The sequence below is a fragment of the Acanthochromis polyacanthus genome, chromosome 1 (assembly GCF_021347895.1).
Source record: "Acanthochromis polyacanthus isolate Apoly-LR-REF ecotype Palm Island chromosome 1, KAUST_Apoly_ChrSc, whole genome shotgun sequence".
In the NCBI taxonomy this organism is placed as follows: Eukaryota; Metazoa; Chordata; class Actinopteri; family Pomacentridae; genus Acanthochromis; species Acanthochromis polyacanthus.
The window spans coordinates 36,049,566-36,067,086 of NC_067113.1; the positions used below are offsets into that span (position 1 = coordinate 36,049,566).

Genomic DNA, 17,521 nt, shown 5'->3' on the forward strand with positions numbered 1-17,521 from the left:
CTGTTATGAGTGAGTGAGTGTTTGCTGGGTTCATTAACATCCTGCTACCACTTTTAGAAAATACTTTTACTCAAGAACATGAGAGCACAACAGGAGTTATTTATAGCTGAGTATTAACTCTGAGCACTTTCTGACAGGCGTCACATTTTTCTTTGTGTTTTTCTTTGTTTTATGTGTGTTTGGTTGGTTTTTTTTGTCTCTTTTTAGGTGTTTTCTCTCTCGTTTTTGCCATTTTATTTCTCATTGGGACAGTTTTGTCTCCTGTCAGTCATTTTTTGTTACTTTGTGTCTAATTTGTGTAGTTTTGTGTCTCATATTTTTCTTATTTTGTCTCTTATTTATGTAGTTTTGTGTTTCCTTGTGGTAATTTAGCGTCTTCTTTTTGTAATACAAAAACAAGACACTAAATGACAAAAAATTATGTTTTGCTCAGTAAATGAAACTCAAATTAACAATGTAATAACTTTTTCTTCTTAATCTTCCTGCAGGAGAAGGTGGAGCTGACCGACGTCTACACGGAGCTGGAGACTGGAGTCGTTCTGATCCGTCTGCTGGAGCTCATCTCCAGAGAAACGCTGCCGACGCCCAGCCGAAGGAAGCTCAGAGTCCACTGTCTGGAGAACAACAGCATCGCCATCGGCTTCCTCAAGACCAAGGTAGCTCACCTCTCTGAGCAGTACCCTGAACATCCAGGTGGAAATGGGTTCCTCGTCAAGAATATTTCACATTTTTCCCTGATCATTTAATTGGAAAACAAATTAGTAACTCGTAGCCGCCTAGCGACACCTCAGCTTTATCCAACCTTTTAATAGCATCAAATGACTGAAACAATGTGGGAATTTGAACAATCAGCAGCTTAATAAGAGAAAAGATTTATTTATTTAGATTTAGTTTTAGTTTGGCTGCACTCCCTCATGAAGCAGCAGAACTTATTCTGTAACCAGCCAACAGGAGGCGATGAAGACATTTTGGCGTCACTTTAGGAGAGCTTTAACCCTCGTGTCCTGCAGGTCAAATTGACCTGTTTTAAAGTTTGAAAATGTGGGGGGAAAAAATATCTTTTCACGTTGAAAACTGACACATTTTCAACATTTTTGGGGAAAAAAGGAACCATTAAAATGTTTCTTTATGGACATTCGAAAAAAAAGCAACCAAAATCCAGCAAATGTTGCTGGATTTTGGTTGTTTTTTTCTGAATGTTCTTTAAGAAATTATTATAAGTGTTACTGATATATATGGAATCATTTTAGATATTTTTAGGATTTTTTGGGAAAGATTTTTATTTATTTTTTTAAAATATTTACAGGTTTTTTTGTTTGTTTTTAAATTTTTATTTCTTGCCAAATTTGGGGATTTTTTAAAATAAATGTTATGGGAAAGTTTAAACGATTTTTCAGAATTTTCTTCCTGAAGGTTTTACATTTTTTTTATATAAATTTAGTGATTTTTTTTTTTGCAGAATTTTTGGATTTTTTTCACACCGGGGAACAATATTTTTTGGTGCCTGTAAATAAAGACACCAGGAGGGTTAAAGTTTTCCGTCTTTTATAAATAATCTTTAGTTGTCTTGAATCATCTGCATATTATTTTCTTGAATAACTGTCTAACCCCACATATATTCCTTTAACGTTCACTTTATGAGAACCAGCAGAACATTTCCAGCCTCGTTTCCTCTCCATGTGTGTCTGACAGATTCGGGTGGATCTGATTGGTCCAGAGAACGTGGTGGACGGAGACCGGACGCTGATCCTGGGTCTGCTGTGGATCATCATCCTCAGGTTCCAGATCGGACCCATCGACCTGGAGGAGGTGCAGAGCTGACCCCAGATCAGTTTTAATCTGAGCTGATGAATAACGGCTTCAATAAATGAGGTTGTTTCCATTTCATCTCCTCTTCAGGCTGGAGGTGGAGGCAGCGTCGCTCATCGCTCGGCCAAGGAGGCTCTGCTGATCTGGTGTCAGAGGAAGACTTCAGGCTACGACGGCGTCAACGTTCAGGACTTTTCCTCCAGCTGGAGGGACGGTCTGGCCTTCAACGCTCTGATCCACGCCCACCGGTAGCAGATGGAACACGTTTAGACTCAGAAGATGTAAAGATGTTGAATGTTGTAAACCTGTCTCTCTCTCTCTCCATCCCAGGCCTGACCTGTTCGACTACCGGCGTCTCCATGGCGACGACCCCCGCCGTAACCTGGGCCACGCCTTCGTCCTGGCGGAGCGAGAGTTCGGCATCATGCAGCTGCTGGACGTGGACGACATTGTGGTGCCTCACCCCGACGAGAAGTCCATCATGACCTACGTGTCGCTGTACTACCACTACTTCTCCAAGATGAAGCAGGGACAGACCTTCCAGAAGAGGCTGGCCAAGGTCACTTATTATTATTATTGTTATTATTAATACAAGGTCAGAGCAACACTATTATTAATATAGAACCAAAGAGTTTCAGTTTACTGTCATAATGGAAAGAAACCAGAAAATATTGACATGTCAGAAGCTGAAACTACAAAACGTAGTGTTTTTATCCAGAAATTGCTCCAAAAATGATCAAAATAGTTGATTAATTAAAAAATTGACCTCTAATTGATTAATTGTTGTAGTTCTTGGTTAAACAGACATCTGAAGACATCATTTTAGTTTGAAGGAGACGTTTATGATCATTCTCATTTAATTTTCTAACATTTTATAGACAAGGTGATTAATCTGTTTTCTTCTCTGCAGGATTTAAAAACCTTATAATTTGACATCTAAGATGACATCTTTGGATTCAGTTTAAAGTCGTATTCAACAAAGATAAAGAAGTTATATAATATGTATCTGTATTTGATCATATCTGACATTTGTTCTTTAATTAAGCTAAAGTGATTATTTAATTACCAAAACAGTTCCTGATTTTCCAAACCAGTGGTACAACAAACTAACTTTTATTTATCTGTTCATACAAAATGCAGCAGAGAGAACAAAAATAACTTCTATATATTTATGTGTTTGTTTTAGGTAGCACTTTTCTAAATCTAATATTGAACGGGTTAAACAAAGCAGACAAAACACTGAACAAATGACAGGACATAAGAAAATAACTGGAATCAAAGCAATCAAAGCCACATTTTCCATCCTACACTCCTGAACATATTGTGATTGTTATTATGTTTATTATATTGTTGCTCTACTGTATGCTGTGTGCTGCTGTAACATGGGAAATTTCCCCAGACACAGGGAGTAATAAAGGATCATCTTATCTTATCTTATCTTATCTTATCTTATCTTATCTTATCTTATCTTAAGGAAAGGCCTTATGAAAAAAGAAAATTTTCCATCATGCTATAAAGGAATTAAAGATCCTCTGGGTCTGAGAGGCTCAAACAGCAAAGACTGAATAAGATGTGATCTGCTGGATTTGGAGACATCAGGTCACATCTGCTATATGAGAAAAATCTGTAGTTTGTCTTTCAAATCGTTGATCTGATTACAGTCGACTAATCACTGATTATACCAGAGGACCTGACTACATTTAGCTTCAGATCTGGTGTAAAGGCTTCGTATCTAGAACAGGTTTTCTGTCAGTTTTTAAATCCCAGAAGCGTCTCTCGTGTTGATACCGTGGACTGTTCCGCCCCCTACAGGCTGCTGCTGGCTCTGCAGAGACTGAGCTCTAATCCAGCAGCTTCAGGTGGATTTACTGCTGGATTAGATTCAGGACTGCAGGCAGAGCCACAACACACAGAGCTGATCAGGAGATTATTCAAGGATTCAGAGAAATATCTTCACCAAACTAAAATGACGTCTTCAGAGAGTTGTTGGAAAAATTACTTGGTTTGAGTAAAAAAATATTTTTAGAATTCTCTGATTTCAGCTTCTTAAATATGAATATTTTCAGTTTTTTTTATTTCTTTCCTGCTTTGTTAAACAAAAAAATGACATTTTTCATCATTTTCTGACATTTTATAGCTCAGTTAATTAATTAATCCAGAAAATAATTGACAAACTAATCAGTTATGACAGAAATCATTAGTTGTAGCCTAAATGTGGTCCAGTTTCAGTTAAATGATGAAACATTTTGCCCATAAAATGATAAGAGTGACTACAAATATCTTCACAATCTACAATTGTGTCTATAGGAACTCTTCATTTGCTTAATTTGAATAATTTTTAAAGAATTGTGATTTCAGCCTTTTAAATGTGAATATTTTCTGCTTTTTCATCTTTGTTTCCTACTTTGGGAAACACACATCAACATTTTTCACCATTTTCTTGCATTTTATAGCTCAATTAATTGTTTAATCCAGAAAATAATCAGCAGAAGATGCTGCAGACTTACAGAAAACGGCTACCAAAGGACCAAAAAACACCACAAAATAACGACAAAGACACAAAATGAACCAACTCGTGTGATTTTCTTCTTGTAGAAAGGTGCAGAACTTCTAATAATCTCTAATAATCCTCTTATAAAGCGTTTGTATTGACATATCTTAGTCCTGGTGATGCAGCCGCCGGTGGTTGACTTTTCTACCTGGTCTACTTCCTTGTGGGCGGAGCTACAGATGCTAAGCTAATCAGATCAGAGCTCACACATGCTGAGAGGCTGCTGGAGGAGGAAACGTTCATTCAGAAGCTGCTCACCTTTACCTGCCGTCTGCTCCCTTATAACCAGGAGAAACTGGAGGTTTAACTGGATTTAAGGGCCGTTTGTTGTTGTTGTTTTGTTGTCGGAGCAGGAAGCCGTTTGTTGTTGTTGTTTTGTTGTCGGAGCAGGAAGCCGTTTGTTGTTGTTGTTTTGTTGTTGGAGCAGGAAGCCGTTTGTTGTTGTTGTTTTGTTGTCGGAGCAGGAAGCCGTTTGTTGTTGTTGTTTTGTTGTCGGAGCAGGAAGCCGTTTGTTGTTGTTGTTTTGTTGTTGGAGCAGGAAGCCGTTTGTTGTTGTTGTTTTGTTGTCGGAGCAGGAAGCCGTTTGTTGTCGGAGCTGCAGGAGTGAAAGTGTCTCTTCGTTCATGGAAAGTTAAAGCGACCGAGACACTTTCAGCTTCACGTTTGTCGTCGTGTTGGATGGAAGAGTCGAGTTTATGAGCTTTGGGTGAATTTCTGACTGCAGCTGTGGAGATTCCAACGTCTTCAGTGATTATAAATGGAAGTAAAATTGTCTAAAAATGGTGGATAAACTGTTTCAGTACAGACAGGTGGAAGAAGTACTCTTTCTATGTAAAATGATTCAAGTCTTGGCATTAAAATATACTTAAACTACCCAAAGAAAGAGTACTAATTGTGCAGAATAATGTATATTATTCATTAGAATAACTCAATGAAGTACTTGAGAATAATCTATATTGCTGAATTAATGTTAATTTCTGACTTAAAAGTAAAAGTTTAATCATTGTTATAGGTGTAGATAATGGGGGAAATAGTTAAAATGATGGCTTATTTATTAAACTTTATCTTAAGTGTCAATATTTTGTAATATTGGATGTAGATGGTAGCTCAGTTAATGTCAGTGGAATGGCTAAAAATGAAAGTTTAATCGTTGTTATAGCTTTAGCTAAGAGAGGAAATGGTTAAATTAATAGATATTTTATTTAAGTATGACTTATTTATAATATTGGGTGTAGATGGTGATTAGAGCTCTGTTCATGTTGGAATCACTAAAAATAAAGAGTGAACCATTTCAAAAACAGTTCAAAATAATTTAACAATGGAAGTAGCTCCAGAAAATGTGAAAATTATTCTATTAAAAACATAATCAGTGGTGGTCAATACTATCTGAAATAGTAGAACTCCTAAAAACGTACATTTAATCAAGAAAATGCTGTTAATTCATCATAATAAATAACCAGAATATAGTTGTTGTACTGAGTGGGTTGGCTCTAATGTAAATGCAGGATAAAGCTGTTTTCATCCATCTATTGACTGATTGATCTGCCTGATGTTGTTCTGTGATGGGTGGAGGTATGTCCAGCTCCAGGGGTTCACCTGACCAGCTGTGTCACAGGTAGAGTGTCCAGGTGTACTTTTCATCCATCAGCACTGATACAGGTGTAGTTGTAGCTTCAGGTGTGTTCAGAGGTTTCAACAGGACTCAAACTGGAGGATCCTCAGGTGTTTTTAACGTAGACAGCATCTGTAGTGGTTTCTGTTGGTAAACGGGTACAAAGTGTTAAATGACGTCTGAAGCAGTCAAAGGAGCGTCCAGGTGTGTTCAGGTGTGTGATGAGCTGCAGGTGACATCATGTCAGTAGGAGGGAGTCTCAGTGGACTGTGGGTGAAGAGGAAGTACAGGAGAGAATCTTCCAACACTTCCTGGTTCAAGGTTTGTGACTTCAAAGATCGTCCCGCTCTGCTGCTTTTAGAGCCTCACGTAAATGAAGGTTTATTTTTGTTATTTATTGTCGCAAACGTTTTAATTTTTATCTTCTGAGCATTTTGAGGCTGCAGCTATCTCCGTCTTTGTGTTCTTTAACTAGTTTTATTGAAGGTTAGAGTGGTTTTTCTGACGTTGCATTGGTGAGATTAGATTTGTGACATGAATGTGACATGAATGTGACACTTTAACTAAAAACCGTACAGCTCCCAGTCTCAGGTGTTTTACTTTTGCAGAGTAATGCAGGATTTCCCTCTCCATCACTGATGTTCTCTGCAGATTGTGGGGCTGCTGATGGAGCTGGATGCTATGAAGGTCCAGTATGAGAGGATGGTGTCAGATCTGCTTCACTGGATCAAAACCAAGGTAGGAAGTCAGTTTTAATCCTGCAGCCGGTCAGTGTGTAACTGAGGCACTTTGGAAGTCCATGCATACATTTTTATTAAGTTTTTGTGATTATTTTCTGCTTTATTGACTGAAGGTGGTGCAGCTGAATGACAGAAGATTCCCCAACTCTCTGAGAGAGATGCAGACACTGATGACGGCTTTTAAAACCTACAGAACTGTGGAGAAACCTCCTAAATACCAGGTCAGATATCACTCTCTGGACTCTTTATTCTGTTCACTGCTCAGCCTTGAGCTTAAACGTTGTTTTCCAGGAACGAGGAGCGATTGAAGCTCACCTGTTCAGCCTGAAGACTCAGCTGGCAGCCAACAACCAGCGGGCCTACAATCCTCCAGAAGGTAAACGGCACGTCTGATGGCTTTAATGTAGAACACTGATGATGCCAGAGCTCATTGTTGTGTGTTTGTGAAGGTAAAACCCTGAGGGACATCGAGAAGAGTTGGGTTTTACTGGAGAGAGCTGAACACGAGCGAGAACGAGCCCTGCAGGAGGCGCTGCTCCGCCTGGAGAACCTGGAGCAGCTGGCCCAGAAGTTCAACAGGAAGGTAAACACCTGTCCTGACTGTAGATTATTTAATAAACACCTTCAAACTTCATCAGACTCTTTCTCTGATTCATTGAAAAATTACCACAAAGACACAGAATGACCACAAAGAAATAAAGAATAACTACAAAGAGACACAAAATGACCACAAAGAGATAAAGAATAACTACAAAGAGACACAGAATGACCACAAAAAGACACAGAATGACCACAAAAAGACACAGAATGACCAAAAAATGACACAAAATGACCACAAAAAGACACAGAATGACCACAAAAAGACACAGAATGACCACAAAAAGACACAAAATGACCACAAAAAGACACAGAATGACCACAAAAAGACACAGAATGACCACAAAAAGACACAGAATGACCAAAAAATGACACAAAATGACCACAAAAAGACACAGAATGACCAAAAAATGACACAAAATGACCACAAAAAGACACAGAATGACCACAAAATTACACAGAATGACCACAAAGAGATAACTACAAAGGTTCAAAAAGATGCAACGTACCATAAAGGAGACACAGATTTCCTCCCTTGGACCAGTGCGTTAAAAATTCATTGTTTACCCCTTTATTTAGCATCCAGCTGCTCTAAGAACTTAATTTCCCTTCTGAGATGAATGAAGTGGTTTAAATCTAAAATAAATGTCCTGTGTGTGGCTCTGTGATCAGTTGGAGGTCAGGATGAGCTCCTTAAAACCTGAATCTGTACATTTTCCTGCTGTCAGGCGGCTCTGAGGGAGGGTTACCTGGAGGACACGCTGCGTCTGATCCGGAGGCAGGACATCCGAGGCCTGTCCACGCTGGAGGAGGCTGTGGCGGCCGGTCGGCGTCTGGAGGCTCTGTCCACCGACGCTCTGGCCAGAGAGCCTCGCTTCACGGCCCTCAGAGACATGGCTAAATCCATCCAGAGAGGAAACTACCACAGCAAGGAGCAGGTCATTAGGAGGTAGGAGCCAGGACGGACATTCTGGGTTTGACTTTAACTGTTTATGAGCAGTTTTAGTGTGTGCAGTGGAAAATAAAAATCTGAAATAATGGGTATTATGGCAGCTGGAATGCAAGAAAAATGCTGCAATCCAGCAAATAATATCATTAAAAACACATCAAAATACAGTAAATTAACGACAATAAAAATCAGCAAAATACACTAAATGATCAATAATATAAAACATAAAAATACAATAAATTATCAATGATAAAAACATAAAAATATACTGTAAATTATCAATGAAAAAACATAAAAATACAGTAAATTAACAATAAAAATCATCAAAATACACTAAATCATAAATATAAAAACATGAAAATACAATAAATTATCAATAATAAAAATCATCAAAATACACTGATCAATAATATAAAAACAAAAAATACAATGAATTATCAATAATAAAAACAGAAAAATATAGTAAATTATTAATAATAAAAATCATCAAAATACACTAAATGATCAATAATATAAAAGCAAAAAATCCAATAAATTATCAATAATAAAATGAAAAATAAAGTAAATGATCAATGATAAAAAAATGAAAATTACAGTAAATTATCAGTAATTAAAACAACAAATATATTGTAAATGATCAATGAAAAACAGAAAAATACACTAAATTAACAATAAAAATCATCAAAATACACTAAATGATCAATAATATAAAAACATGAAAATACAATAAATTATCAATATAAACAACAAATACAGTAAATTATCAATAATAAAAATCATCAAAATACACTAAGTGATCAATAATGTAAAAACAAAAAATACAATGAATTATCAATAAGAAAACAGAAAAATATAGTAAATGATCAGTGATATAAAAAAGTACAGTCAATTATCAATAACATTTGGTTTTCTACACAAGATAACTTTTTGTCTTTTTAATAAATCAAAGTGAAAAAGGCAAATTACCCGTAATACATAATATTAATCAGACACGTATATATGAATGTGACAGAAGCTTAATGATAATTATACATTAATAAAAACATTTTTTTCAGCATTTTTTGTTGTGAAAATCTCTAGTTTTAGAAAGACGTCATTTATAAAAAAAATGTATGTAAAATCACAAAATCAAAGCTTTCTTTATTTTCTCTAATTGTATCATAAGTTACAGATTTATTTACAATATTAAACTTGAATTTAAAACTTTGATTGATTAAATAAAAAGGATTTATTTGTGGATTTCAAACAGTTTTTTTTTTTTTTGTCAAAACATTATTTTCTAAAAATACAGTTACAGGTTTGTGCTTAATATTATTTTGAAATCAGTCTATTTTCTGGAACTTTGATATTTTTAAGTTTAATTCTAAAACAGAATTTTTTTCCACAGTGTGCTCTCTATATTATATTTTATAATATAGATTTTGGTGTATTTGTGTGCATTTCTAAGGGAGGAGAACATCAGCTGCCGATGGAAGGACCTGCTGCAGCAGCTCCAGGAGCAGAGGGGGCTGCTGGGAAATGTAGTCGACACTCTGAGCATCCTCAGAGACATCGAGCTCGTCTCCCAGGAGCTGAAAGAGCTGCAGGTGAGTTTATAAAGAACTAAATAAAGCTCCAACAGCAGGAAATCCCAGAACCTGATCCTCACTCACCTCCTGTTTTCTGGTTCCTCCTGTCATTTAATTCTTGGTTTGTGTTTAAAGATCCTCCTTCTTTCTCATGTTTTTTTTTTGTAGCTGAGTGTAGAAATCTGCTTTAACAGAAAAATGGAAGAAAGAAATGACAACAGAAAGACTCAAAATATACACATAAAGACACAAAATAGAACAGAAATAGAATAGAAAGCAACACAAAAAGGCCAAAAATGACCGCAAAAAGATGCAGAATGACTAGAAGGAAATGCAAAAAGGCACAAAGTGACCATAAAGAGACACAAAATGACTGTAGAAAGATGCAGAATGACCACAAAATCATGCAAAATGACTAGAAAGAGATGCAAAGTGACTAGGAGATGCAAAAAGGTGCAGAATGACCACAGAGACACAAAATACCCACAAAGACATAACATGGCTAGAAAGAGACGCAAAATGATGACAGAGACACAGATTTGCATTGATGGTTTTGTTGGCTAGTTCATATGCATTTGTATGGTGATTATTCTGTCTTCTTTCTCCTTTTTTATTTTAGCTAAGTGTTAAAATCTGCTTTAATATAAAAACTGGAAAAAAAAAAGAGTAAAATAAAGCCAGTAGAAACACTAAGATTTTTGTGAATGTCGTCACTGGAGCAGAATTCTGTTATAAGTCTTTGAAGCACCAATTAACTCTCCTGTCCTGTGCAGTCCCAGGCGAGCTCCTCTGATCTGGGGAGGCAGCTGGCCGAGGTGGAGTCTCTGCTGCAGAAACAGGACCTTCTGGAAGCTCAGATCTCCTCTCACGGTGAAACCATCGCCTCCATCAGCAGCAGAGCGCTCAAGGTACAGATAGGATTAAGATGTCACAACGTTTGGGGAGTATTTTTAGGGGAAGGCTGTGTCTGATTCCTGTTTCTGTCCTCCAGGGGAAAGTCAGAGACGGTCAGCAGATCCAGAGCAGAGTGAGAGCTCTGGACGCTCAGTACAAGTCTCTGGTGTCTCTGAGCAGCAGCAGGTTGTCTTCTCTGTCCTCCTCCAAGCAGTCTTTCTTTGCGTCTCGTTTTTGTCGTGTTGTGTCTCGTTTTTCTTTTTCATGTCTTGTTTTTCTCTTTTTGTGACTCGTTTTGTTGTCTTCAGTTGTCTCCTCTAAGCTGCAGATTCTTTACGCCTCCGTCTGTCCTCTGTTTGATCAGGAGGAGGCAGCTGGAGGCTCAGCTCCGGCTCTTTGAGTTCTTCTATGACGGTGAGGAGCTGGAGGCCTGGCTCTACGAACGCTGGGTGAAGCTGCAGACCGCCGGACTGGGACGAGACCTGAACCACATCCAGCTGGCTCAGCACAAACACAAGGTCAGACTCAGCTTCACACTGGGAGTCACAATGTTCCACATCTTCCATTCCATCTACAGATAGACGATGTGCAGCAAAGTGGCAATAAAGAATGCCTGCTAGTAAACAATGCAGGATTAAAACTTAACATAAAAGCAGCTTTAGACCGTTTGTGTGTTCATGCATGTACACAGGGCGTCACATCAGGACCTCTAGAACCTGCTGTTAGGTTTAATAGACGTGTCACCAAAACCACACCAGTTATCAGTCAGAAATTGTAAAAACAAAGAAATGTTTCTGTCAGCAAACGCAGTAAAATCTCAGCTTAAAACTGGAATATTTAATCAGTCACTTTATTTTACATATAAAACATGTTCAGCAAAATGACTACAAAAGCACGCAAAATAGCCACAAAGACACAAAACAACCACGAATAGATGCACAACAACCACAAAGAGACACAAAATGACCACAAAGAGACACAAAACAACCACAAATAGATGCATAACAACCACAAAGAGACACAAAATGACCACAGAGAGACACAAAACAACCACAAATAGATGCATAACAACCACAAAGAGACACAAAATGACCACAGAGAGACACAAAACAACCACAAATAGATGCATAACAACCACAAAGAGACACAAAATGACCACAAAGAGACACAAAACAACCACAAATAGATGCATAACAACCACAAAAAACACAACACGACCACGAAAGCACGCAAAATAACAACAAAGAGACACAAAATGACCACAAAGTGACCAACATGATTAGGAAGAGACGCACAACAACCACAAAGAGACAGAACGTGACCATAAAGAGACACAGATTTGCTCACTTGGACCAATGCGTTGATGGCATCAACACCTACAAAATGTTGCCTATTTTATACCCTTTTATATGCTGCTTATTCTGTCCTGAAAGTTTAATTTATCTGCTCCTTCTTTTCAACATCAGTTTGTCAAAAGATGTCATATCACATTTTAATTGGATGAAACAGAATATTTCTGAATCTCACTTCAGGGTCAAAATAAATTAGTTCTAAATTGTTATTATGAAACATGAATGTTGAAGAAAGAAAGAAATCAACTAATTCAAGGAGAGAAGCTTTAAAAAATCTGCAGTGCAAATGATTAACCTTAATTATTTACTGTGTGCAAGTCAGCATTTTAGGTGAACGATTTGTTTTTGAAGGCTTGAATTAAAGTATTTTCTCCACAGGATTCCTGAAAACATCTGTAGATAAAATCTGCTCAGTTTAATGAAGTAATCTGATTACTTCCTGCCAGGTGCTGGAGGCGGAGCTCCAGGCCCAGGAGTCTCTGTACCAGGGGGTTCTGGGTCGGGGTCAGGACCTGATGTCCAAGCAGAGCCAGGAGAGCCAGCGGGCCATCCAGAAGTGGATCAGAACCTTAAAGAAGCAGTGGAGCCAGCTGACAGAGGAAGTGACATCACGGCGCAACAGGCTGCAGGCCGCCACCACCATCAAACAGGTGAGACATGGAACTACAGGTAGAGGAGAAGAAATTATGACCTCATAGTCCAGTTTAATTAGCAGCAGTTAGCGCTGGGCTAAGGCTAGTTGTTTGCCAGTTGATTTGTGTGATGGTTGCTCATTTTTTTTGCTTTATGACTCATTTTTGTTGTTTTGTGTCTCGTTTTTGTTGTTTTGTGTCTCGTTTTTGTTGTTTTGTGTCTCGTTTTTGTTGTTTTGTCTCATTTTTGTAGTTTTGTCTCGTTTTTGTTGTTTTATGTCTCGTTTTTGTTGTTTTATGTCTCATTTTTGTAGTTTTGTGTCTCATTTTTGTTGTTTTGTGTCTCGTTTTTGTTGTTTTATGTCTCGTTTTTGTTGTTTTGTGTCTCATTTTTGTTGTTTTGTCTCATTTTTGTAGTTTTGTCTCGTTTTTGTTGTTTTATGTCTCGTTTTTGTTGTTTTGTGTCTCGTTTTTGTTGTTTTATGTCTCATTTTTGTAGTTTTGTGTCTCGTTTTTGTTGTTTTGTGTCTCGTTTTTGTTGTTTTGTGTCTCGTTTTTGTTGTTTTGTCTCATTTTTGTAGTTTTGTCTCGTTTTTGTTGTTTTGTGTCTCGTTTTTGTTTTTTTGTGTCTCATTTTTGTAGTTTTGTTCTCAACTTTCTCATTTTTTTGTCTCTTTTGTTGTCATTGTATAATAATATAATTTAATATCCTCTTTCCCATCAGGATAAAATCAGGATTTGTCAGATAAGGAGGCTCTGTGGGTTCAGGGTTCTAGTGGTCTGTTGTGTAATTTTTGATTGTCTTATTGTTAAATTACTTTCTGATCTTTACAGGATATTTGTTTTCACATTTCTTCAGTTTTTTACTTCCTGTGATGATGTCACGTGTTGTTTTTAATCATCCAGTCAGTATCTTCTCCTCCTGCTGTGTCTCCATTAGTTCAGTTTATGGTCCTCATTCCTCCATCGATGGGTTCATTCACTCCTCCTCACTCCTCCTCTTCTGATCAGTACTTTGCAGACGTGGCCGAGGCTAACTCCTGGCTGGGCGACAGGAAGCCGCTGCTGACCAGCGAGGATCATGGGAAGGACGAGTCGAGCACCGGGCTGCTGCTGCAGCGCCACCAGAGGCTGGAGAAGGAACTGTCGGCGTACGCCTCGGAGATAAAGAGGCTGTCGGAGCAGGCCAAGAGTGCCGCTCAGCTGACGGCTCTGACTGTGAGTTCAGGCTGTTAATCGAGTGTGTTATCCATTATTTGGAAATCATGAAGTCTGATAGTTTTATTGTGCAGCTGTTAGAAATAATCAGTTGCATTGATGGTAAAATAAATCCATTAACGCGTTTAACGGTTTTCTATCAGCGTTCCTGTCTTCCATCTTTTCCAGTCGCAGCTTTTTAACAGTAAAAAATGTTTCTGTTCCTCCATTAAACCGCCCTGTTGACTGAAACAGCTGAACACATCGGTTTTGTCCCGCGGGCCGCATGTTTGACAGCCTGGTTCAGAGTGACACTAGAACTGAGGTGGTGTTTCACTTCCTGTGTAGGCGGAACCTCAGCAGATTAAGATGATCCAGTACAGCGACTCTTCCAGCGACGAGGAGGCGGGACCAGCAGCTGTGACCTCATCACCCAAAGCCCGGAGTGGGAGGGGCTCTGTAAGCTCCGCCCCTCAGAGCGAGCCGAGCAGAGCCACGGTCCGGTTCAGATACGGCCGAGGTAAGGGATGAACACAAGGGTAGAGCAAACAACACATAAAACATGGAATAGAAATACTGCCGCTGATGTGGAAGCTTTGATCGTTTATTACCTGTTATTGATCAGTATGGAGCAGAACGCTGGAAAAGAGGTGGTTTGTTTCTCCAACGTTTTGAAGCCTAAATGTCCTCACCTTCTGGAATGATCCTCATTTTGTGCATCTTTCTAGTTTGTCGCCGTTTGTTTTTCTCGGTGTGTTTTGAGCAGTTTTCTGTGTCTTTGTGGTTATTTGTCTCTTCATCAGTGTCATCTGCATCTTTATTTTGTGTTTCTGTCAGTTTTAATCTCTTTCCTGTGTCTTTATGGTTATTTTCTCTCTAGCAGTGATCTACTTCAGGTGGTTTCTCCTCAGTGTGCTTGAAGTCAGGATCTGTTTGTTTTGCTTCTCTTTATTTTTGCTCACCTCTGTCTTTCTTTTGTGTCTTTTTGTCGCCGTTTTGTGACCTTGACATTTAGTTCTGCAAGAGTTTCACAATGATTGATGTTCACAGGAAGTAAAGTGGGGAAGTACAGAGAAAAAAAGGATAATATTAACATGCATGTGCTGTAAAATGTCAAATCTAATCTTGAACTCTATTTTCAGGTCAGTTCCCGTGGGATCGTAATGAGATGGTGACGATCGTCGGCCCTGGGCCCGACGAAGACAAAGTTCTGGCCAAAGACAGTCGAGGAAACCAGCAGGTCATCCCCAAAACCTACCTGACCCTGCTGCCGGCCACGGTACGATCAGTAATCAAATCAATAATTACTACGCTGTAAATCAGCTTTCTAATGGCCTGTGTCTAATAATCAGTCATCCTGTTACTTCTAGAGTTCCTCAGGGCTCCATATTAGGCCCCTAAAAGTTATTACATTACATCTATGTGGTAATAAACACTTAATGTGACTGAATCTTTGTATTTTAGGAGGCTGTGCACTTGTATGTTTATATTTAAAGGTGCTACATTAAAAAGTTTTCTAATTGTTGATGATCAGCCTTAAAACTCATAAAATTAAATTTTATATCCTAAATTTCAATTCAATTCAATTCAATTTTATTTATATAGCGTCAATTACAGTCAAATCGTCTCAAGACGCTTTACAGAACCCATATGCCTGACCCCCAGAGCAAGCCCAAAGGCGACAGTGGCAAGGAAAAACACCCTTTTAACAGGGAAGAAACCTCGAGCAGAACCCGGCTCTAATAGGGGGGACCCATCTGCCTGCTGGCCGGGCGGGTTGAGAAGGACAGAAGAGGGCAAGGGGGAGGGATGGGAGAAGAGGGAGGGGTGAGAAAGCAAGGAAAACACAACACACATTTGAATACATGCATGACAGGATATGTGACACAGACAAAGTATAAGCTAACATTGAAAACTGACTCATAGTTTACTCTTATGATGTACGGCTCTGACATTAAACATACTCCTTATATAGCTAGCAGTAAAATTCAAACAGTATGTAAGTTAGCATAACAGTATATTGAAGGCGATGCAGAGTTGACTCGTGGAAAAAGGGAATTGGAAGCAGAGGGCTGGTGGAAGGTCAGTAGCAGCATCCCACAGTGGACATGGTGGAGACTGGACCAGCTGGTGGAACATCAACCACAGATCTGAAGCATCCAGCTCTGGGACCAGGGACACTCGGAGAAATAGCACAGGGGGAAACAGAGTGAATGTACTGCAATAACGGTATACATATTAAATGTAAAGGTAGATAGAGAAGGGCTCAGTGCGTCAAGAAAAGTCCCCCAGCAGCCTAGGCCTATAGCAGCATGACTAGGGGCAGAACGAAGGGACGTCCAAGAAGGAGTCAGCTGTACAATGAAGACACAAGCCGAACCTCTGTGGGTCACCCAGTCAGCCCCAACTATAAGATTTGTCAAAAAGGAACGCTTTAAGCCTGGTCTTAAAAATAGAGAGGGTGTCTGTTCCACAATTTGACAAAGACTCTTAAAAATTTCAATGTCTTCCACTGCTCAGGCTCCTCCCCCAACCCCGCCTGTCTCCACCAATGGCGAGCCAGAAAGCCCGAGCAGGAAGCTGAGTCGTCCGAGGCGAAGCCGCTCGATGCGTCGAAGCACGACGGAGATCCAGACCGCCTGGCTGCCGGACCTGCAGTACCAGAGAGACACGGTGGAGGAGACACAGGCCGGTCTGGACCAGGAATACAACTCCCTGTACAGCCTGGTGAAGGTGAGAGAGGGGCAGCATGGGAAATGTAGTCCAGAAGAGTTAAAGCATAAAGAGCAGCTTCTCCTGTAACATCTGAAGTGTTTGTTTTCAGTCGAAGACGAGGATTCTGGAGGAAACGCTGCGTCTGCATCGCTTCTACAACAGCTGCCAGGAGTTTGAGTCGTGGATGGAGGACAAGGAGAACATCCTGAACACCTTCAGCACCGACGGAGACAATCTGGGAGTCGTTCAGGCCAAGTATGAGGTGAAGACTGAACTGTGTGACGCATGAAGAATGTTAAAGTCAGTCTCTGTGTTAAGAGTCCAGTTCCAGCTTATTTTTTTCTTTTTGTCTGGAAACAACAGCACCTTAGTTGTGGTTTTAAATTGTAATCTCACAGAGTCACGTTAACCACACCATTTCATTTTAACTTCCGGACATCTCAGGGTTGTGTGTGTTTTAGATTGTTCCTTTTTATTGGGTTCCTGGAGAAACTCCTTCTCATTCTGCCGGCACTACGGTTGTGTGCGCAGCTAAATGACAGTAAAGGTTGATTAGATCAGGTTTTTGGGGGGGTTCTGCCTGACCTTCAGTGTTAGAAAAGTTTTTTTTTTTTTTCTAATTTCAGTTATTTCTTTTTAAAAAATTCAGAGGTATAATTTGAAACCACGCTGGCTCTGACGTCTTTACGTTCTGGATTCAGCCCACATTGACCTCGTCTGTGTGTTTCAGAACTTCCTGACTGAGTTGGTGAGTGGGCGGGGCCAGCTGGATGACATCATCAAACTGGGGGAGGAGCTGGTGAGGCGTCGCCACAGTAAGCAGAAGGAGATCCAGGCCAGGCAGAGGAGAGTCTCCAGCAGGTGATGGAGCAAAAACATTTCATATAAATCAGCCAAATGTGGAC

The 17,521-nt window shown here is 39.4% G+C and overlaps 1 protein-coding gene across 2 annotated transcripts in view; it reads left to right on the top strand.

The window, feature by feature from the left end:
* The first annotated feature begins 1,919 nt into the window (after positions 1-1,919).
* Positions 1,920-17,521, top strand: part of sptbn5 (spectrin, beta, non-erythrocytic 5) — a 68,671-nt gene continuing 53,069 nt past the window's right edge. The window contains exons 1-18 of one of the 2 annotated variants that reach the window (XM_022211960.2): positions 1,920-2,057; positions 2,140-2,368; positions 6,624-6,710; positions 6,826-6,933; positions 7,004-7,088; positions 7,162-7,295; positions 8,038-8,258; positions 9,706-9,844; positions 10,600-10,734; positions 10,818-10,906; positions 11,085-11,238; positions 12,519-12,722; positions 13,716-13,922; positions 14,250-14,421; positions 15,044-15,180; positions 16,422-16,634; positions 16,726-16,878; positions 17,347-17,477. In XM_022211960.2, coding sequence (XP_022067652.2) covers positions 2,234-2,368; positions 6,624-6,710; positions 6,826-6,933; positions 7,004-7,088; positions 7,162-7,295; positions 8,038-8,258; positions 9,706-9,844; positions 10,600-10,734; positions 10,818-10,906; positions 11,085-11,238; positions 12,519-12,722; positions 13,716-13,922; positions 14,250-14,421; positions 15,044-15,180; positions 16,422-16,634; positions 16,726-16,878; positions 17,347-17,477 — 2,504 coding nt within the window. In that variant the 5' untranslated portion in view covers positions 1,920-2,057; positions 2,140-2,233. Of the gene's footprint in view, positions 2,058-2,139; positions 2,369-4,393; positions 6,294-6,623; positions 6,711-6,825; positions 6,934-7,003; positions 7,089-7,161; positions 7,296-8,037; positions 8,259-9,705; positions 9,845-10,599; positions 10,735-10,817; positions 10,907-11,084; positions 11,239-12,518; positions 12,723-13,715; positions 13,923-14,249; positions 14,422-15,043; positions 15,181-16,421; positions 16,635-16,725; positions 16,879-17,346; positions 17,478-17,521 lie in introns of those variants that run through there. The other variant, XM_051944467.1, reaches the window with a different exon arrangement.